Source organism: Salvia splendens, chromosome 19 (assembly GCF_004379255.2).
Source record: "Salvia splendens isolate huo1 chromosome 19, SspV2, whole genome shotgun sequence".
NCBI lineage: Eukaryota > Viridiplantae > Streptophyta > Magnoliopsida > Lamiales > Lamiaceae > Salvia > Salvia splendens.
Window position 1 is genome coordinate 25,091,253 of NC_056050.1, and position 21,939 is coordinate 25,113,191.

Below are 21,939 nucleotides of genomic sequence, written 5' to 3' on the forward strand. Positions count from 1 at the left end.
ATTCATGTTTTGTCTGTAATATTGTTGATATCTTTGAAAGCTTAACGAGTCAGAATGATGGCATGTGGAAGACAGTTGTAATCAACGTGGTCATGACTAACAAGGATGTTTGGAAGTTCACTCGGAATAATAATTGCAAGGACTGAGAAGGTGTAGAATGGATTGAAGAAACTCACAGTTGCGGACATCGGAAAAGCAACCACTAAGGCCGTGGACCAGGTTACCTGAGGCCTTTAAGAGAGGGAGGGGGAGGGAGGAGCCGGCCGATTTCCAGTCGGAAAACGCCATGGTCTGATATGGGCCTTTCTCATCATGTTGGCCAATGTCTCATATGTGGGCTGATTCAACGGCCCATTTCAATATCAAATTTATTTGTTAATGAAATATTTTTGAAACTAAAATTAATGTTGGTAAATGTCAATTTAAACATGTCGTTACCATGAAAAGAGGCAAAATCATCATGCCAATTAATATTCGGCTATCCATAATTATAAAGCAATATAATTTCCAAACACTGTTGCAAGACAAACTCAAAACCGCCTAAATCAATATCAGTAAGCATTTTAAACTATGAAACCATAAACACAGGTTCGTTTCATCGGGGCATCGAACAACTTAGCCACAACAACAAGGGAAATGGAAATACGAGGCCTTTCAAGACCGAGTAGCACCACCTCACATGAAGGAGTCTTCTAGGCAAGCTTCTTATCTTTAAGACCTTTCGGGATTTTGCTCAAAACCTTGGCATCAAACACAGCATATTGTTTTTTGAACTCAGCTTCAGCTTTCTCGGCAAAAGCATCAACCTGGTCTTCGTACTTCTCATAAAGAACAGGAACCGTGTGCAGCAACACAAAACCTGTATGATTAAATGAGAAGAAAACAGAATGAGGTAGTGCAGATGATGGTTAATTACGATACTGGACAAGCATATCAGTAACTGAGATAAAAGACGGCTAGGTACATACATATGTAAAACAGGGTAAGGGAGTTGAAGCAGGATCCCAGTATTGAAACAATCCAAAGGCCAGCAATCACCTATTATGACATAATGCAATGCCAATCAGCAAGAAATCAGATGAGATCAATAAGAACAGCTGGGCAGTAGACATGTAATTAATCAGAAGAGAAAAACTCATATGCCATACAGCAAGGAATTTCTTCAAGTCTCGTCCAGATGCTACAACACGAAGCAAAGCAAAAAGTGAGTTGATTTCTGTCCTAAGGGCTGATGCTACGCCCAGGACAACATCCTGAGGAAGAGCTATTTCAGGGATCTTTGGCTGGGACCTGAGAAGTTATATAGGAAGTAAGATACATGAGAACAGGTGAGACAGATGGAAATTTTAATCGGGATCTCCACATTATAAATAACCATACTTGTTGATGAAGGTGGATGCATTGGACCACAAGAAAGTTACAGCTAATGCAAGAATCAGGATGTGGCAAACAAGAGTGAGCAGGTGATACTCAAGCAACTCAAAAAGCACCCAAATTGCAGTAGCAAGACCTATCACACCACCAGTGACCTTCTTGTCCCTCCATAGGAAAATGTCAGCAGCTGCCAGTAAAATATGGATGCATCAATAACAGATCATGAATTGCAATATGCAAAAATGAATTACATCAGTCTCATCATGAAACTTACATTTAGTCATGAACCTTAATCGAACCCTAATAAAGATGCAACTTCTCATTATGCAAATAAATTCAGTCCATGTGCTAATCTTAAAAAGAATAGCTTGGATGTAAATAAATGCCGATAATAAAATATCGTTTCATTCCAAACGCTTGAATTTCTAAGTTCTAACAAATGCTTTTAGCACATAATAAGACATAGATACAGATGATCATTTCTGAAGACCATAAGTCCATAACACGATAAACCAGATGTGAAAGTGGAAAAAAAGAAGAAACAGATTTACCTAAAATGCAATCCAAATCATCAAATTACTGCTCACGATCTACAGAAACTAAAGTAAACTAAAATGCCGATTAAAAGTCATACCAAGCGGCGAATCAACTTCCAGATTCATACAATTCAAACACATCTTCAGTCCCCAATTAAGTCTTTCAAATGTGTATTCATAAATCTCATAAACGATATTAAATCTGACAAATCGAGAACACATATACCTAAACAAGCACTTAAAGTTAATCGAAACAATCGACAATGAAATTTTCAAAAAAAAAAAGGAAAGGCAATAATCATACGTTTTCCGCCTCCAAAAACCTTGTGCACTGGCTTCTCGCGGCCGAACAAACGGTAGATCTTGGCCTTCACGGCGGATGCCGCTGATTTGAGGTCCCCATCGTTATCGGAGTCAGATGAAGACGAACCGCTGCCGTGGAATTTGTCAGTGATCTTATCGATGAGAGATTCAGCAGCGGATCCGTGCTTCTCGTGTTCTTCGGCCATTGATTCCAAACTTCGATCTCAATCCACGCCGCTGGAAAAGTAGTTTACTGCTTGACTAGCTAGATACACTATGCTCCCACCTTTTTCGCTTGAACGTGAGAGAATGAAAATGAAAAATCCGAGGGTTTTAACAGAGGCGTTGGGTTCGGAATTGCCGACCCTGAGGTTCGGGTATCCGAGCCGCTTGGGTTAGAGTAACGGAAACCGAGAAAAGAAATTCCAAATCTGCATTGATGGTATCGAGTTTTATAACGGCCGTTAAATACTGAGCTTCTCTTTTCCTTTTTTAAAACTTTTCAAATTTTAAATTTGAAAGGTGATTTCATTTGTAGTTTTGAATTTGTAAATTATAATAAAGTAACAAAAGATGACAAAAATGAAAAATAATTGAATTAAAAAATTCAAAATTGATTTGATAAATGAATAAAACGGAAATATGTAACTATTTTTCATGGGAGTAGGTAATATGTCTTATAATATAATTAAATAATGGTCATATAATACATACTATAGCTTAGTTAAAACATAAACGTGAAATTACAAACATCCTCAAAAAAATTTCTTATATGTTTCAAAAATATAATTTCACATAAAATTGTTTGTGCCCTAATATAACGTGGTATTTCCTTCTTTTTGGAAGAGTGAATAAGGCTTGATTGAAATATCAAAAAATTTCCATATTCGAGAAACATTAAATACAATATCTCTATGTATAAAAAGGGAATAATCAATCTATATCCGTAGAATGTAGTAGGAAATTTAGTTTAAATAAACAAATGCACATATATATTAATTTAACATGAATTTAGCTAAACTGGACATATATTGTAACTTCTTCTTGTGACTTTATTATTCAGAAAAGGGTAGGAACATCATTTTTATTGATAATGTATGTCTATTTACTAATACTACCATTATATAAATTGTAAGCATATTAGATCATTGCAATAAGGAGTAAATTCAATCAGCACAATCTATATAATACAATTTGATAAATATGCTGTGTAATTTATTTACCAAAAATGTGTGATGAATCGAATTGTTGAAGGCATAATATGAATGAATTATTTAGCATATTTGGTAGCAAACAATACTCACGATGCAGTTTAATAGAACGTGGCTACAAATAGTAAAGCAGGAGACAGACAGCGGCTGTTTCCTATGTCGTGACGTGGCAGAAGGTGAGTGGTGGACACCACATGCCTAATATCGGACACTGGTGGGCCTCATGTTTCTCCCCTTTCAGTAGTGGATTCAGATTAGTTTATTTTTCGCCACCTTTTAAATTTATGAGAACTCACAATATTTTAAACTTTTCTATTTTCAAAGAACTCAGAATTGTAGTTTTATCACCTTTACGCATGCATTACTAAGTTGACATTGTGTACGCATATGCATGGTAAAGTTGTACAAATTGTTGTGATTGTTATATAAAAGTCCGCGGGATTAATGACATATCAATTTCATAAAGACATAGTAATTTCATAAAGACATAGTAATTTCATAAAAGCATGGTACTACAATCATACATGATACTAATATGGGAAGTCCTTATTTACGACACACATACATTCATAATTCATAGTAATAACATAAACACAAACAGATGGACATCCTCTTATTCTTAGGACTCGAGCGATCGAGAGTATAACCTCAATCGCCAGTCCACAAGATCACGCAGCTTGGTGAATGTGATAGAAATCCATAGGTTCCATCTTAAAACCAATTGGTGATAAGAGGAGAGACTCATGAGACTTATATAGTTAATTAATCTCTTTGTGTACACCGATGTGAGGTATTATTATATTCATTTTATGTTTCAATTGCCAACAGAATGTAGCCGAGGCCGCCGGTATACACCAGAGTCGAAGTGAAATACTAGGAAATAAGGTCATGAATCGCGACCGCACCACCGGTGCTCGCCGATATCCCAACCTCCACCTCCTGCAGAAGGAACAAGCTCAAGTCATACACATAGCTCACCTCAAAACTCTCCGATCCCGCGCTCACCACAGGTCGCCCGCTGGTAGTTTGGAGTAGACGGCGGCGCCGGTGCTGTAACACCCCGACTTTTTCTACCATTTTTATTGTGTTCTTGAAAGGACCGTCGTTTGTGCATCTGAAAATATTTTGCCGTTGTTCTTTTGTCGAGAAAAAAATTTTACTCTTTGGACCAAATAATTATTCTTACATAGCTCAATTTGAAAATTAGCCCAAAACATATATTTATTCTTTCTTTTAAAACCCATTTTTGGAGAAGCCCAATTAATCCATGAGAATTAATCGGCCAGCACCCAGACTTTTTGTTCCACAAAATATGGGAATAAATTGCAATATTTTATTCACCACCCTGCAAAATCTCAACAACAAGACATTATATACTCTATTCCACTATCTCCACCACCACAAATATCACAACGGCCAATCACATGATCTCTCTCCACGTTTATTTCAATTTCAAGAAAACCAAGAAAACCGCCGTCACTCGATTGAGAAATCCAGCTTTCTACAAATCAGACACCACACACTTTCTCTCTCACGATTGAAATTAAAGAGTGAATTTTTCATCTTCAATTGAGGAGAGGGAGTGAAGTCACACCGCAAAAATGAGCGAAGACACGAAGAGGAACGGCACTGGAGTGGCGGCTGTAGTTTTGCATCGTGATCCGAGCAGCAGCGGCGCTTGCCGTGAACAGCCGAGGCTGGAGAAGCCGAGCAACGGCAGCTCGGGAGATGTACAGCAGCAGTAGCAGCAGCTGCTCATGACGAACAGCAGCAGCGGGCTGATGAAACTCCGACCGTGCAGCGGTTCAGCGAAGGCGGCGTCGGACTTGGAGTGCGAGCAGCAGCAGCAAACCGCAGAGGCGACTGTGCACTAGTCGTCGCGAATTTGGCGGCAGCTCTGTGTTGCCGAGAAAAGAGAAGGGGAGACAGAGGAGGCCGGAGGCTTCAACTCGTGACGTTGGCGGCGATGGTGATGTGTTTTGCGTGCGACAATCAGCGAATGAGAAGAGAGATGGGACGGCAGCCGTGAATTAGTCAGAGACGGCATGACATCGTTGCTGGAAGAGGAGAAAAACAGGAGCAATGCGTGAAGGCGTGAAGGGAGATGCGATACTTTGTTGAGTTCTGATTTTGAGAGCTTCAAATCCAAATTTCACGTACGGTGAGGAAAAGACATGAAAGTTGGGCCTTATTTATTTAATATTTGGGCCTAATGAATTAATTTTAATATTTGGGCTTACTGTTTTGATAAGGAGTTGGAATTGATTTGGGTTGAGACAAATTAATTGAATGGAAGATTAGGCCGGAGTACTTTAAATCAATGGGTGACTTCACGCACGCTTTTCGAGGACAGAATGAAACACAAGCTAAAGCTTTAAACGAACGAGGTGGGCTTTCAAACTAAAGTATTTTCAAGAGCTTTCGATTTGATATATTGGTTTGAGCATCATTTTATGTGACGAAATGCCTGTGTTTGCGATTATTACATGATTATGTGATTTATGTACTTAAAGTGAAAGTGATTGTCATGTGTTGCGCTGCATAGCTTTTTGAGTGGTTGTGAATTGCTCGACTTGTTGATGTGATGTGAGATGATGCTCGACCTATGCAGAAAAATTATTTATGTTTCAAATACGTTTTTGAGGAAAATAAAGTTTGCAAAGGGAATATCATGCCATGTTTTTGTTTTGAGAAATGCCTATCTGTTTGTTTAGCAAGGGAGTTGTCCCTACTAGACCTATTGAAATCGAATTCGGGTCTGACTAGGGAGTGAGTCCCTACTCAGGCTAGTGTACACCAATGGGGATCGTGAGCCGTCTTTTGGGTCGGCCAGTCTAGTGATCGAGTTTGCGGCCACATTCTCGTTCACAGGATGTTGATGTTGATGAGATTGATATTGATGTTGACGTTGACGATTGCTTAGTGGGGAGTGAGTCCCTACTATGAGTTTAATCGAATTCGGGTCCTAGCAAGGGTGCGTCCCTACTCGGACTAGTGTACACGATGAGGACCGTGAGTCATCGAACGGGTTGGCTGGTTTTCGTGCCCGTGGAAAATGGCCCCCTTACACGGCACCCTAAAGAACAGATATGGCAGTTTCTTAAATAAGTCAATGAGAAATGGTTGTGTTTTGAAATGATGAGGAAAAATGATTTGAGGATGAGTTGAAAGTTTGTGTTTGAGATATTTTTAGTGTCTCGGGCCTTTTCAAGTTAAAACCCCGAGGTCACTCAATGGTGGCATGATATAACTGTTTTTATAAAATTGTTTTGGCATTTGTCCACTGAGTGCATCAAGTACTCAGCCCTACATATGTTTTCCCTATGTGCAGGTTGAGCGGTGACGAGCGCGGTGGGTGTTGATCATAAAAGTGAAGAATGTCTATCAAATGTCTAGAATATGTTGTGTCTTCATACATAGCATTATTCTACTCTCGAAATGCTTCCGCTGAATATTGTTTCTTTTGCAAGTATTGTTGAGATAATATTTGTTTCGAGTTGTTGAATGTTGAGATACTTTGATTTTATTCGAGCTATTCCCATTTGTTTCGAGCTATGGTCGAGTTGTGTTGATTTTCCCCTTTCGTCCCCGCTTCTTTAATTCTCCCCTAGTCGCGATCAACCGTGTTTTCTATCCTTAGAAAATGCGGGCGTGATAGGTGCGGTGGGTGAGGGGGTTGCCGGAGGAGTCGGAGGGGAAGTGGGCTTCACCTTGGTAGATTAGGTCGGTTGGTTTCTGGCCGTAGAAGTCGTAGGAGAAGGAGGTCGACTGCGACCACGCCGTGGTGGCGGCGAAGAGGAGGAAGGAGAGGAGTGGGATTAGGTTTTGGAGAAGCTTAGCCATGGATTGCTTAGTTAGGTTTTTGCTTTGGATGTGGTGGAAGCTTAGGGCAGCTCTACCTCTATTTATACTAGTCTAGTGCTTATTTAAGTCATATTTTATGATGGATCATGAAAATTATGAATTTTGATCAAATTCTTATATATTGGATAAACTTTTAGAAGTGGTCAATTATATTACTCCCATGATCAGGAGTTTGAGTGAAATTTTGTATGACATGGAAACAATAAAATTGACATGGGAATGGCTACACTTTTTTGTTTTTAATGATGGAAATTAGAAGAATATGAAAGTTATGATTTTACGGTTTGTACATAATATAAAATTTTGTGAAATTTCTTGCTATAAGACGATTAAGAAATAAATGTCAGAGTTATAATATAACTGGTCATTTTTTTTATTAGAAAAATGAGCAAACTTAGTAGTTCTTCTGACATTTTGTGCTTTATGATATACTCTTTGCATCCCACTGTAAATGACATGTTTTTCTTTTTTAATGTCTCATTCTAATTGACATATTTAAAAAATAGAAACCCTTATGCATTAAAATTCGTGTAGTTTCAAAATTTCTGTTAATCGATAAGAGGTGGTAGTTTATTGCTTATTTAACACTACTTTATTCTCTATTCACACAACTTATAAAACAAAATGCATACAATCTCGTCCCAATTAAATAGGAAATGCTCCGTTTAGAATGTGACGAGAGAGTAGTAATACACGTTATTTATGGTTGTTCAGTTGTTCTCACTACCATCAGATGTATGCGTCAATTGACGATTAAAATAATACATGCAATAGCGAAGTTTATTTGAATAACAACAGCATTAGGTGTTTTTGGTATCCACGTAGACAACTTAGAATTAGATGTATACATCAATTGACAATAACATAATACATGCAATATAAAGTTTATTTGCATAACAATGGTGTGGGCTTCTAACATGGGCCATTAAAATATGACAGTTTGCTGAGCTTCATAACTTGAAGAAAGATAAAGTCATAGGCTACATATATATCTTGTGGAACTAAGTCCAATAATAAGTATCTAACACATTTTGGTTCATATCAAATACTCCCTCCGTCCCACTATAAGTTGAGTCTTTCTAATTCGGCATGAGATTTTATATAGTGTTTTTTTATGAGTAAAGTAGAGATAATAACGTAAAAGTGAGGGAAAAAATAGAGAGAATGATGTTCTATATTTATAAATATGACATTTAGAGTAGGAACATCCCAAAAACATAAATTTGACACTTAGAGGGACGGTGGGAGTAGTAATATGTAACATCGAAGAATGAAAGTCCTTTGAAATGTCAGTTTCTGCCTGCCTTTCTGGTACGTCTTATGACTCAAATAATATGGGACACTCCAAAATAAAATACGGACTCAAATAACATAAAATAGAGATATTACTAAAATAGCCCTAAAGTCAAAAAGGTGAAAATGTCCAAAAGAATTATCTTACATTGAATATATCATTTCACCATATGCCTCGATATATATAGTGATATTAATTTTCACAAGTACAGCAAATATACAAATGACATTCACTAAATACCTTTTTTTTAGATATAGTGAACTGACTCACCTAACCATATGCATAGTAAATAAACTAAATTTAATTCTGAAACGGCTATAGCTAGCTGTTGAAAAAAAAGGCAATTTTTTTTAAAAAAAAAAAACTGAATTTCAGATTTATTCAAAAAATATAAATAAAGGGCATAAACGATGCCTGACCAAGGGTCGTGTTTGTTGCACGCGATGAGTAGATTGACTCTTGCGAGTGATTGCGCAACACACAGAAGGCCACATGCGTGACGTGCAAAGTTGTGTTTTTACATAGTTCATGCTATGATCGCCGATTGCGCAATTAGTTTGATATTGTCTGTTTTAGGCTGCTTTGTTTTAGATTACTCCTCAAACTCACCGTTAACTTATTATGCATAAAATTGTATAGTTGTTCTCATAGTAAATATGCGAAACAACTACTGCATCAAGCAATATTAATAAAAACTAATTTCATTCATCATAGTACGTACATGCATGATAGATGGCAAGTCCTTATTTCACTACACACATAGCTAGTAGTACAAGATAACATAAATTAACACAAATACAAACATATTGCCATCATTTTATTTGTAGGACTCAAACGAGAGCAAGCTCAATCGCCAAGCCCTTATTACATCACACCATCAAATCCAAATCACACATATTGGTGAATGTGGCCGGCGCCGGTATTCACAAGAGTCGAAGTAAAATACCACGACACGACGTCGAAAACCGCGATCGCCCCGCCCGTGCTACCCGATAGCCCAACCTCCACCATCTGCGGAAGGAAAGTGCTCAAATCCTGCACATAGCTCACCTCAAAGCTCTCCGATCCCGCGCTCACCTGCACACTAATCAGCTTCGTCGCTTGAACGTAGTTGATCCGGGCAGTCACCTCCTGCCCGAGCAGCGCGCCGCCCACGTCCGTCGTGTTCTTCGAAACATTCGACCCGATATCGATCCCCACGTGGCGGTAGCTCGGATCCACCCCCGCGTTGGGATAGATATCGAACTCGACAGCAAACACGGCCGGGTTAAGCCCGGCCGGGTTGAAGATGCCGAAGCTGGCGCCGGTGAAGCCGAGTGGTGTGCCGACGGGCTGGATGAAGAAGGTGAGGCCGTCGCCGGGGACGGAGGCGGTGCCCGTGTGGGAGATGGTGAATTTGAGGGTGGTTTCGAAATCGGCGTGGGCCCCGGCTTGGTAGAGGTGGATGGGGTTGGAGTGGACGGCGCGGCCGGCGCGGTGGGAGAGGGGGTTGCCGGAGCTGTCGGTGTTGGTGAGGCGGAGGAAGGTGGAGTCGGAGGGGAAGTGGGCGTCGCCTTGGTAGAGTAGGTCGGTTGGTTTTTGGCCGTAGAAGTCGTAGATGAAGGAGGTCGCCTGCGACCGGGCCGTGGTGGCGGTGGCGAGGAGGAGAAGGGAGAGGAGTGGAGTTAGGGTTTGGAGGAGCTTAGCCATGGCTTTCTTACTTGCTTAGGTTGATGTATTTGGTTGTTTTTTTGCTTTGGATGTGGTGGATGCTTATGGCTTGTGTACACTTCTATTTATACTAGTTAGTGCTCATTTACATCATATTTTACAATTTTTTAGATTACATATCATGATAGTATTAATCTAACAAACAATCTCGTATTTTCACAAAGTTTGTAACAATGGAATTTAATCAAATGCAAACTCTAAATATTGTGCAGACTCTAAACTATGATCTGGACCATTAAAAAATGTCAACAGATGACAAATAGTAGCAACAAAAAAAGTCAACATAGTGTCAACGGTTGATGCTGTGTTGATATTATGAAACCAATGTGACCATTGACTTAATAACATGTACACGCTTGAATTGAACTAAAATAATATCCAAACGAACACTTGCTCTAGTGATACCAAAGGTTACTCGAAGACTTGCAGCAAAAATAGGTGCTCAATAGTTTTCGTCACTTATTTGCATAGAACACATCGATCGTTCTCATTCTGACTAGTCTCAATTTAAAAAGCTTATCTCTGGTGTTTATTTTTTTCGAAGAAGAAACTACTTGAAGTTTTGCTCATGTTGAGACAATATTCTGCGTTTTTGGCAAACTCTCATCCTCCATGATTTTTGATAATTTCAAAACAAAGTTAGAAATTGAGAATGAATTTGATAAATCACTCGACCAAATCCTCCTCATAATAGCTGTTGAAAGCAAGCCCGTTTACAGCCACGAAGGATGAAGCAGTCTTAAATATGTTCATTTTGTTGCAAGTTATGAATGATTTGGTTATCATCGACGATAATTTAATTGTGCATATAATAATATAAATATATTAACCTAAGAATACCATATGATATGCTTATATTTAGTTAATATGCATTGAATAAATATATAACGACAAAATAGAGCAAAGCAAAAAAAATGTGCGCAGCAAAAAAAAAAAGTTTACTACGGTTTGGTCATGTGGATAAATTTTCTTACTCAATTATTGCACTACTCCTTAGTACATGCACAATTATCAAGCTGAATTTAAAACGTGTTATTTTTGTCCTAAATGCAATAAGGTAACTTTTCATGGGACCACGGTATTGTAGTGTGGATAATATTTCGAACTCAATATTATCAATTGAATGCCAGATGACACCTGTCAAGAAGAATTTAAAATGTGTTAATTTTGTTCGAAATGCAATATTGCATTGCTCATAGTAGTATGGGAGAATTATGAGACACAATATATTATTAGCATTGTAGTCACGAACTGTGATAAATTGTAAATTTGTAATAGGTCAAAGTTTTTTTTAGAGAAATGACAATCAAACAAGAAATAAAAAAAACATAACTTCTAGTCATGAATCAAGAGTAAGTGGAAATGCTTTGGATGATAGCTTTGCTGTTTACTAAGAGCATCCGCAGCGGTGGCGAAAGTCGCCACCGCCGTCCGCGCCGTTGGCAAGGCGAAGGACCGCCGCCGCTGCAGCCGCGCCGCTGGCACGGCGCTGCTCGATGTATCGAGCACGTCCGTGCCAGCGGACGCACACGTGTCGCCCTCCCATTCGTCAACAGCATAGCCGTTGAGTTTAAAATTTTTTTATTATTTTTTTAAAAAATCGGTTTTTTAATTAAAAAACCGATAAAAAAAAATTCACTTCCCCAAAAAAATATATCCGTTTATAACCGTTTTTTACACCTTTTTAATTTTTTTTTCATTTTTTTTACCCCAAAAATACACACTTTCATCTATAAATATCCTCAATTTCACTCCCAAAAATTCACACTTTCACTACACAATTCTCATCATCATTCTCTCATCTCCATTCTCATCTTCAATCTCTCATATCCATTTTCATCTTCCTCTCACACCCTACAACACCACTATGTCCGGTCACGACGACAACCCAAGCGGCTCCCACGGTTGGAACCCCGAATGGTTCGGTTCGCAACCGTTTCCTAGTCCGGATACGGAATATTCGGCCCCTCCTTAAACCCAAGATTCGGGCGTTCCGGGTGGCTACCGGCCATACCCGGTCGACGACCAAGGTGGCTCCGATGGGCGATACGGGTGGACTCCGGAGCCTAGGCCTCCCGTCCCTTCCCAAACGCAGACTCCTCCATCTCGCACCGGTGTCCGCACACCGTACTCACCGGCAGAGATGGATAGATTGTTCAAGTCGTACTTGGAAATCTCCGAAGATGCGGTGGTTGGCACGAACCAATCCGGCGATCACTTTTGGTGGCGCGTCTCTCGGCGGTACAATGTAAACCGGCCGCCGGGAACGATCGAGCGCAACGAGAGTATGGTGCGCAACTGCATCGGCCGAGCCAACGACGAAATTGGCAAGTTCAATGGCTATTTCCTCCAGGAGTCGCGGAATGCCGGGAGCGGGCGGAGCGAGGTCGACATCATCACTGCCGCGCTGAGCACCTACCAATCCATGAACGGTAAGTCGTTCAAGTACCTTAATGTTTGGCAGGAAACGAGGACGCACCCGAAGTATCTGGGAGGCGTAACATCCTCCTCTAGCGGCTCCTCCAAACGCTCACGGTCGGCATCCCTATCCGACGCCGGCGAAGAAGTGGCTAGCCAACTCGCCGAAGCTAACTTGGGTAGCCCCGACGCCGGACCAAGCGGTTCCCGACGCCGACCGCAAGGAAGGAAGAAGGCGGCGGCCGAACGCCGTCGCGCCGCGACTCCATCTGCCCCCGCTCCCGAACACGCACCCTATGTTCCACCTCCACCCCCGAACAACTCGTTGTGGACCCTTTTGGCCCAACTCAATATGGCCGATAGGTCAACTATGACCCCAACGCAACTTCAAACGCACGAGTCCATGATATTGGGTCTCCAAAAACAATTGGGGTTGGTGCCGCCGGATGCGTAGTCTTCCTCGGGTAATATTAGCCAATAATTATGTAATTTTTAATTTTTAGGAGTTTAATTATGTAATTTTTAATTTTTAGTATTCTAATTATGTAATTTTTAATTTTTAGGATTTTAATTATGTCTTTTTATTTTATTTGTAATTTGTAATTTTTATTGTGGTTTTTTAATGAATTTTAGTATTATGAAAATGTTTTTGTGTAATTGAATTTTATATTAATTGTGCTCGTCCTTGCGGAAGAGTACAGTTGTGGGTGTTGTGCTCTTGCCAGAGAGCAGGCATGAATAGTACCACCCGGGCCCACAACCGTGCCGCTGGCAAGAGCACGGTTGTGGGTGCTCTAATGTTGTTGTTTTGGTCATAAAATAAATGATCTTTGAATTTTGTTATTGCGGTACAATTGTTCAAGGCGTTCTGGTCAATCTCCGAAGATCCGAAGGTTGGCACGAACCAATCCGGCGATCACTATTGGTGGCGCATCTGTTGCCGGTACAATGAAAACCGGCCGGCGGGAACAATCGAGCGCAACGAGAGTATGGTGCGCAACGCCATCTACCGAGCCAACAAAGAAATCCAAAAGTTCCAGGGGTATTACCTCGAGGAAGAGCGGTCGGCGGGGAGCGGCCGGAGCGAGGTCGACGTCATCACTGCCGCGATGAACACCTACCAATCCATGAACTACAAGCCGTTAAAGTACCTCAACATTTGGCAGGAGACGCGGTCGCATCCGAAGTATAGGAACTTGATCGTTGGAACTTGGAAGGCATATCTCATTCTAAGATCTATCGTTGAATTTGATCGGGATACTATTTTCAATTTACTTAATTTCTACTTCGATTTATGTAAGGCCAAACTCCAAAAACAATGAATTTTGGTCAAATTCTGGATTTCAAAAATTTACCAATAAAAACTATGAATTTTAACATTTTTCTCAATTTTTTCAAAGAATCGAATTTGAGTGAAATTGCAATTGTTGTGGCATCTGAAAAAATTGCAATTAACACATTTTAAATTCTTCTTGACAGGTGTTATGTGACATTCAATTGATAATATTGAGTTCGAAATATTATCCACACTACAATACCGTGGTCCCATGAAAAGTTACCTTATTGCATTTAGGACAAAAATAATACGTTTTAAGAGCACCTACAACCGTGCTCTTGCCAACGAGCACGGTTGTGGGCCCGGCCCTACTTTTCTGCCTGCTCTTAGGCAAGAGCACAACACCCACAGCTGTGCTCTTCCGCAAGGACGAGCACAAGGGTCCTATAATTCTATTATTCAATTTAAATAAAAACATTTCCATAATATTAAAATTCATTAAAAAAATCGAAAAAATATTACAAATTACAAATAAAATAAAAAAGACATAATTAAAATCCTAAAAAATAAATATTACATAATTAAAATCCTAAAAATTAAAAATTACATAATTAAAATATTAAAAATTAAAAATTACATAATTAAAGCTAAAAATATCCCCGTGGAAGACTATTCATCCGACGACACTACCCCCAATTGTTTTTGGAGGCCTAATATCATGGCCTCGTGCGATCGAAGTTGCGCGGGGGTCATAGTTGACCTACCGGCCATATTGAGTTGGGCCAAAATCCCCAACAACGAGTTGGTGGGGGGTGGAGGTGGCGCATAAGGCACGGGAACGGGAGCGGGTTCGGGAGCATCGCCAGATGGAGTCGCGGCGCGACGGCGGTTGGCCGCCGCCTTCTTCCTTCCCTTCTGTCGGCGTTGGGAACCGCTTGGTCTGTCGTCGGGGCTACCCAAGTTAGCTCCGGCGAGTTAGCTAGCCACGTCTTCGGAGCCTGTGTCGGATAGGGATACCGACCTTGACCGTTTGGATGAGCCGCTAGAGGAGGATGTTACGCCTCCCCTATACTTCGGATGCGACCGCGTCTCCTGCCAAATGTTGAGGTACTTTAACGGCTTGTAGTTCATGGATTGGTAGGTGTTCATCGCGGCAGTGATGACGTCGACCTCGCTCCGGCAGCTCCCCGCCGACCGCTCTTCCTCGAGGTAATACCCCTGGAACTTTTGGATTTCTTCGTTTGCTCGGTAGATGGCGTTGCGCATCATACTCTCGTTGCGCTCGATTGTTCCCGCCGGTCGGTTTTCATTGTATCGGCAACAGATGCGCCACCAATAGTGATCGCCGGATTGGTTCGTGCCAACCTTCGGATCTTCGGAGATTGACCAGAACGCCTTGAACAATTGTACCTCAATAACAAAATTCAAAGATCATTTATTTTATGACCAAAACAACAACATTAGTAAACAGCAAAGCTACCATCCAAAGCATTTCCACTTACTCTTGATTCATGACTAGAAGTTATGTTTTTTTTTTTATTTCTTGTTTGATTGTTTTTTCTCTATAAAAACTTGGACCTATTACAAATTTACAATTTATCTCAGTTCGTGACTACAATGCTAATAATATATTGTGTCTCATAATTCTCCCATACTAATATGAGCAATGCAATATTGCATTTCGAACAAAATTAACACATTTTAAATTCTTCTTGACAGGTGTCATCTGGCATTCAATTGATAATATTGAGTTCGAAATATTATCCACACTACAATACCGTGGTCCCATGAAAAGTTACCTTATTGCATTTAGGACAAAAATAACACGTTTTAAATTCAGCTTGATAATTGTGCATGTACTAAGGAGTAGTGCAATAATTGAGTAAGAAAATTTATCCACATGACCAAACCGTAGTAAACTTTTTTTTTTTGCTGCGCACATTTTTTTTGCTTTGCTCTATTTTGTCGTTATATATTTATTCAATGCATATTAACTAAATATAAGCATATCATATGGTATTCTTAGGTTAATATATTTATATTATTATATGCACAATTAAATTATCGTCGATGATAACCAAATCATTCATAACTTGCAACAAAATGAACATATTTAAGACTGCTTCATCCTTCGTGGCTGTAAACGGGCTTGCTTTCAACAGCTATTATGAGGAGGATTTGGTCGAGTGATTTATCAAATTCATTCTCAATTTCTAACTTTGTTTTGAAATTATCAAAAATCATGGAGGATGAGAGTTTGCCAAAAACGCAGAATATTGTCTCAACATGAACAAAACTTCAAGTAGTTTCTTCTTCGAATAAAATAAACACCAGAGATAAGCTTTTTAAATTGAGACTAGTCAGAATGAGAACGACCGATGTGTTCTATGCAAATAAGTGACGAAAACTATTGAGCACCTATTTTTGCTGCAAGTCTTCGAGTAACCTTTGGTATCACTAGAGCAAGTGTTCGTTTGGATATTATTTTAGTTCAATTCAAGCGTGTACATGTTATTAAGTCAATGGTCACATTGGTTTCATAATATCAACACAGCATCAACCGTTGACACTATGTTGACATTTTTTGTTGCTACTATTTGTCATCTGTTGACATTTTTTAATGGTCCAGATCATAGTTTAGAGTTTGTAATATATTTAGAGTTTGTATTTGACTAAATTTCATTTGGTTAGTGTTACAAACTTTATGAAAATACGAGATTGTTTGTTAGATATGGAGAGACGTGTTACATCTTACTTATACAATTAGATTAATACTATCATGATATGTAATCTAAAAAATTGTAAAATATGATGTAAATGAGCACTAACTAGTATAAATAGAAGTGTACACAAGCCATAAGCATCCACCACATCCAAAGCAAAAAAACAACCAAATACATCAACCTAAGCAAGTAAGAAAGCCATGGCTAAGCTCCTCCAAACCCTAACTCCACTCCTCTCCCTTCTCCTCCTCGCCACCGCCACCACGGCCCGGTCGCAGGCGACCTCCTTCATCTACGACTTCTACGGCCAAAAACCAACCGACCTACTCTACCAAGGCGACGCCCACTTCCCCTCCGACTCCACCTTCCTCCGCCTCACCAACACCGACAACTCCGGCAACCCCCTCTCCCACCGCGCCGGCCGCGCCGTCCACTCCAACCCCATCCACCTCTACCAAGCCGGGGCCCACGCCGATTTCGAAACCACCCTCAAATTCACCATCTCCCACACGGGCACCGCCTCCGTCCCCGGCGACGGCCTCACCTTCTTCATCCAGCCCGTCGGCACACCACTCGGTTTCACCGGCGCCAGCTTCGGCATCTTCAACCCGTCCGGGCTTAACCCGGCCGTGTTTGCAGTGGAGTTCGATATCTATCCCAACGCGGGGGTGGATCCGAGCTACCGCCACGTGGGGATCGATATCGGGTCGAATGTTTCGAAGAACACGACAGACGTGGGCGGCGCGCTGCTCGGGCAGGAGGTGACTGCCCGGATCAACTACGTTCAAGCGACGAAGCTGATTAGTGTGCAGGTGAGCGCGGGATCGGAGAGCTTTGAGGTGAGCTATGTGCAGGATTTGAGCACTTTCCTTCCGCAGATGGTGGAGGTTGGGCTATCGGGTAGCACGGGCGGGGCGATCGCGGTTTTCGACGTCGTGTCGTGGTATTTTACTTCGACTCTTGTGAATACCGGCGCCGGCCACATTCACCAATATGTGTGATTTGGATTTGATGGTGTGATGTAATAAGGGCTTGGCGATTGAGCTTGCTCTCGTTTGAGTCCTACAAATAAGATGATGGCAATATGTTTGTATTTGTGTTATCTTGTACTACTAGCTATGTGTGTAGTGAAATAAGGACTTGCCATCTATCATGCATGTACGTACTATGATGAATGAAATTAGTTTTTATTAATATTGCTTGATGGAGTAGTTGTTTCGCATATTTACTATGAGAACAACTATACAATTTTATGCATAATAAGTTAACGGTGAGTTTGAGGAGTAATCTAAAACAAAGCAGCCTAAAACAAACAATATCAAACTAATTGCGCAATCGGCGATCATAGCATGAACTATCTAAAAACACAGCTTTGCACGTCACGCATGTGGCCTTCTGTGTGTTGCGCAATCACTCGCAAGAGTCAATCTACTCATCGCGTGCAACACGTTGCACGCGACCCTTGGTCGGGCATCGTTTAGGCCATTTATTTATATTTTTTGAATAAATCTGAAATTCATTTTTTTTTAAAAAAAATTGCCTTTTTTTTCAACAGCTAGCTATAGCCGTTTCAGAATTAAATTTAGTTTATTTACTATGCATATGGTTAGGTGGGTCAGTTCACTATATCTAAAAAAAGGTATTTAGTGAATGTCATTTGTATATTTGCTGTACTTGTGAAAATTAATATCACTATATATATCGAGGCATATGGTGAAATGATATATTCAATGTAAGATAATTCTTTTGGACATTTTCACCTTTTTGACTTTAGGGCTATTTTAGTAATATCTCTATTTTATGTTATTTGTGTCAGTATTTTATTTTGGACTGTCCCATATTATTTTAGTCATAAGACGTACCAGAAAGGCATGCAGAAACTGACATTTCAAAGGACTTTCATTCTTCGATGTTACATATTACTACTCCCACCGTCCCTCTAAGTGTCAAATTTATGTTTTTGGGATGTTCCTACTCTAAATGTCATATTTCTAAATATAGAAACACCATTCTCTCTATTTTTTCCCTCACTTTTACGTTATTATCTCTACTTTACTCATAAAACAACACTATATAAAATCTCGTGCCGAATTAGAAAGACTCAATTTACAGTGGGACGGAGGTACTATTTAATATGAACCAAAATGTGTTAGATACTTATTATTGGACTGAGTTCCACAAGATATATATGTAGCCTATGACTTTATCTTTCTTCAAGTTATGCATCTCAGCAAACTGTCATATTTTAATGGCCCATGTTAAAAGCCCACACCATTGTTATGCAAATAAACTTTATATTGCATGTATTATGTTATTGTCAATTGATGTATACATCTAATTCTAAGTTGTCTACGTGGATACCAAAAACACCTAATGTTGTTATTCAAATAAACTTCGCTATTGCATGTATTATTTTAATCGTCAATTGACGCATACATCTGATGGTAGCGAGAACAACTGAACAACCATGAATAACGTGTATTACTACTCTCTCATCACATTCTAAATGGAGCACTTCCTACTTAATTGGGACGAGATTGTATGCATTTTGTTTTATAAGTTGAGTGAATAGAGAATAAAGTAGTGTTAAATTAGTAATAAACTACCACATCTTATTGATTAACAGAAACTTTTGAAACTTATTGAAATCCTAATATTACAATTTATTGAAATCCGCATAATCATGGAATGTGATGCGGTGATCGTCTAAAAGTTGCCAAATTTTACCCAAATATGCTCCATTAGATCCTCCTGGAGTTGGGCGTAGGCGATAGAATCACGTGTCTTTGCCCGAACACACATTCGCTTGTGCAAAGAAGGATGCACTCCATTGCGAGACGGACTACTTACTCAAACGGATCCATGAATGGATTAAATTTGGGAGAAGATTAATGTTTTGAGATGAAGAATGTAGAGTGTTTGAGTGAGAATAGAGAGTTTTTTTATGGTAGATAATTTGTGGGAATGATTTGATATTTATAGAAGTGATTGGGGCTTAAAAAAATAGAAAAAAAATAAAATATTGGAAAAACGGCTATAAACGGCTAGTATTTTTGGGAGAATTTTTTTTTCAATTTTTTTTCTGAAGTTTGAAAAAAAATTAAAAAAAATATTTTTTCAACGGATATAAACGACGCCCACTCACAGGCCGGCGAGTGGGCGTCACGGCCGCACGGGAACTCGCCACGTGGCCAACGCTCGTGGCGAGCCAGCTCGCCAACATGCTCTCGGCGGGAGGGATACGGGACGAGACAGAGTGGCCGCATCGCTGGCTCGATGTTGTCTCGCCTCATCGAGACGAGACCGAGCTAGCAACGAGTTAGCGCTGCGGATGCCCTATTGTTTATTCAATCAATAAAAATATAATTCATTTTTTTCTATAAAGCGTGAAGAAAAGGAAGTTGGGCATCCAAAACAATAATGTTTAATTATCTTACATTAGTTTGTTGTACTTATACATAGTACTCCCTCCATGCTATCGTAATTAAGACAATTCTTTTCGAAGGAAAATTAAGAAACTTATATTTAGTGGAAGAGTAAGTAAAATTAAAGTACGTATTCCTTAGGTAAGTAAACTTGAGTAAAGTGGAAGAGTAAGTAAAATTAAATAAAGTAGAAGTGATAAAAAAAATATTAGTGCATGTTATTTTTTGTCATAAATGCAAATAATTCAACTACAATATAATTGTGAGAAAATGAATATGATTCAACTATAATGAGACCAATGTAGTGGTATATTAAAAGCGACTTATTTGTGAAAAACAGTTTTAGTCGACTTTGAGCCATATTCATTATCAATATAGTTATATTGCTTATCTTTTTTATTACTCGACTTTTGCTCCTTTATTCTTCCTAAATAGCGTCAACATATTTTAGGTGGTTTACGTTGGATAATAATTTCATATAAATAACGATCAATTAGTACTATTAAACTATTCATTACAATTTATGAATTATTATTTTAAGTATACTAAATAAATTTCATAATTTTATATTCAATTACATGATCATTTAAATCTTATGTACTACTCCATCCGTTTGCTATTAGGAGTCTCATTTGAGTTCGGCATAGATTTTAAGAAATACTATAAAGAAAAGTGGATGAGAAAATATAGTGGAATTTGAGACACATTTTTATATGTTAGTTTTATAATAGATTGTGAGTAGAATGAGTTTGTGGAAAGTGAGGTGTACCTACCATTTATAGTGAAAGTAAACCGAGATTCCTAATGGCGGACGGACAAAATAGTAAACCGAGACTCCTAATGGTGGACGGATGGAGTATTAACTATTAATATTATGATAAATTAATCTAATGTCAATAAATTATTATTTAATACCCTAAATTCAAAAATAAAATGAGTTTTCAAATTTGATAAATTTTTAGTCAAAATAAATTAGAATTGTAAATAATAACTCCCTATTGAAATCAATAAGCTGTGCTTATGATTTTAAATAAAAATATGTAGATATTACATTTATTTATTAATACTAGCTATAGTTAAAATAATGTAAAAGTGATAAATTTTTATTTACTAAAAATTAGTAATATTCATAAAAGTATCATTACTATATAAGTAAAATCAGTATTCAATACGTATATTATAAAATAATTCTGAATTTAACCGTCGGTGTGGCCGTGTGGGCAATATAGTAGTGCAATATTAACTTAAATCATTGATCAAATTAATCATGTATACCGCAAGTGATTTAAATTAAAAACTAAAAAGTAAGCATGTATAAGCTAAATTGATGATGCAAAGGGCAGTAGTAATTGACTCCAAACGCTGCGTTTTATTGGCACAACAGCCCCTGCTGTGTTGCCACCATAGCAGGGATCCAATCCCTCTCGCGTACAAAGCAACGCTTTAACTAAATCGGGACAAATGTAGCAGTAATTTGATGTTATGTCATGGATAAGTCTGTCTGGTTTGACCATAGTTATTCTGAACGTTGCATTTAGTTGAACCCGACTAATCCTGCTAGTTTGGGTTTACGGATTAAGGCCAAAAGTCTAACGGTGGGAGTGGTAGGGACGTATCCTTTTATTAAAGCAACATATCACAAAGTTGATTTCAAAAATAAACATATGAAATTAGAATGATAATGATGATATATGTAATTCACCCAATCTGCATTGCTTGTCAGCTTTAGATTTAAGTCACCATAATTAAATAATTTGATTTTTCATGGGAATCCACAAACGCAAATGATCACATCATGACTTTAA

General features: G+C 39.0%; 3 protein-coding genes across 3 annotated transcripts; 1 reads left to right on the forward strand and 2 right to left on the reverse strand.

The window, feature by feature from the left end:
- Positions 1–461: 461 nt before the first annotated feature.
- On the reverse strand, positions 462–2,526 carry LOC121780180 (reticulon-like protein B5). The gene is made up of 5 exons (XM_042177699.1): positions 2,215–2,526; positions 1,381–1,561; positions 1,149–1,290; positions 969–1,038; positions 462–859 (listed from the first exon to the last, which is right to left on the reverse strand). Exons 1-5 carry the CDS (start codon positions 2,417–2,419, stop codon positions 693–695), a joined length of 765 nt encoding a protein of 254 aa, XP_042033633.1. The 5' UTR covers positions 2,420–2,526; the 3' UTR covers positions 462–692.
- Positions 2,527–9,267: 6,741 nt separating this feature from the next.
- LOC121778373 (agglutinin-2-like) lies at positions 9,268–10,347 on the reverse strand. Its single transcript, XM_042175717.1, has one exon. The coding sequence runs from the start codon at positions 10,269–10,271 to the stop codon at positions 9,471–9,473; it is 801 nt and encodes a 266-aa protein (XP_042031651.1). The 5' UTR covers positions 10,272–10,347; the 3' UTR covers positions 9,268–9,470.
- A 6,485-nt stretch (positions 10,348–16,832) lies between these two features.
- On the forward strand, positions 16,833–17,903 carry LOC121778372 (lectin alpha chain-like). The gene has a single exon (XM_042175716.1). It carries the CDS (start codon positions 16,910–16,912, stop codon positions 17,708–17,710), a length of 801 nt encoding a protein of 266 aa, XP_042031650.1. The 5' UTR covers positions 16,833–16,909; the 3' UTR covers positions 17,711–17,903.
- The last annotated feature ends 4,036 nt before the right edge of the window (positions 17,904–21,939 follow it).

Excerpts from the sequence above, each read along its gene's own strand:
- LOC121780180 (XM_042177699.1), bottom strand. The coding sequence starts at position 2,419 with ATGGCCGAAGAACACGAGAAGCACGGATCCGCTGCTGAATCTCTCATC. Across the intron at positions 1,562-2,214 it reads GGTTTTTGGAGGCGGAAAAC|CTGCTGACATTTTCCTATGG; the intron begins GTATGATTATTG and ends TTTTACTGGCAG. Across the intron at positions 860-968 it reads CCTTACCCTGTTTTACATAT|GTTTTGTGTTGCTGCACACG; the intron begins GTATGTACCTAG and ends TTAATCATACAG.
- LOC121778373 (XM_042175717.1), bottom strand. The coding sequence starts at position 10,271 with ATGGCTAAGCTCCTCCAAACCCTAACTCCACTCCTCTCCCTTCTCCTC.
- LOC121778372 (XM_042175716.1), top strand. The coding sequence starts at position 16,910 with ATGGCTAAGCTCCTCCAAACCCTAACTCCACTCCTCTCCCTTCTCCTC.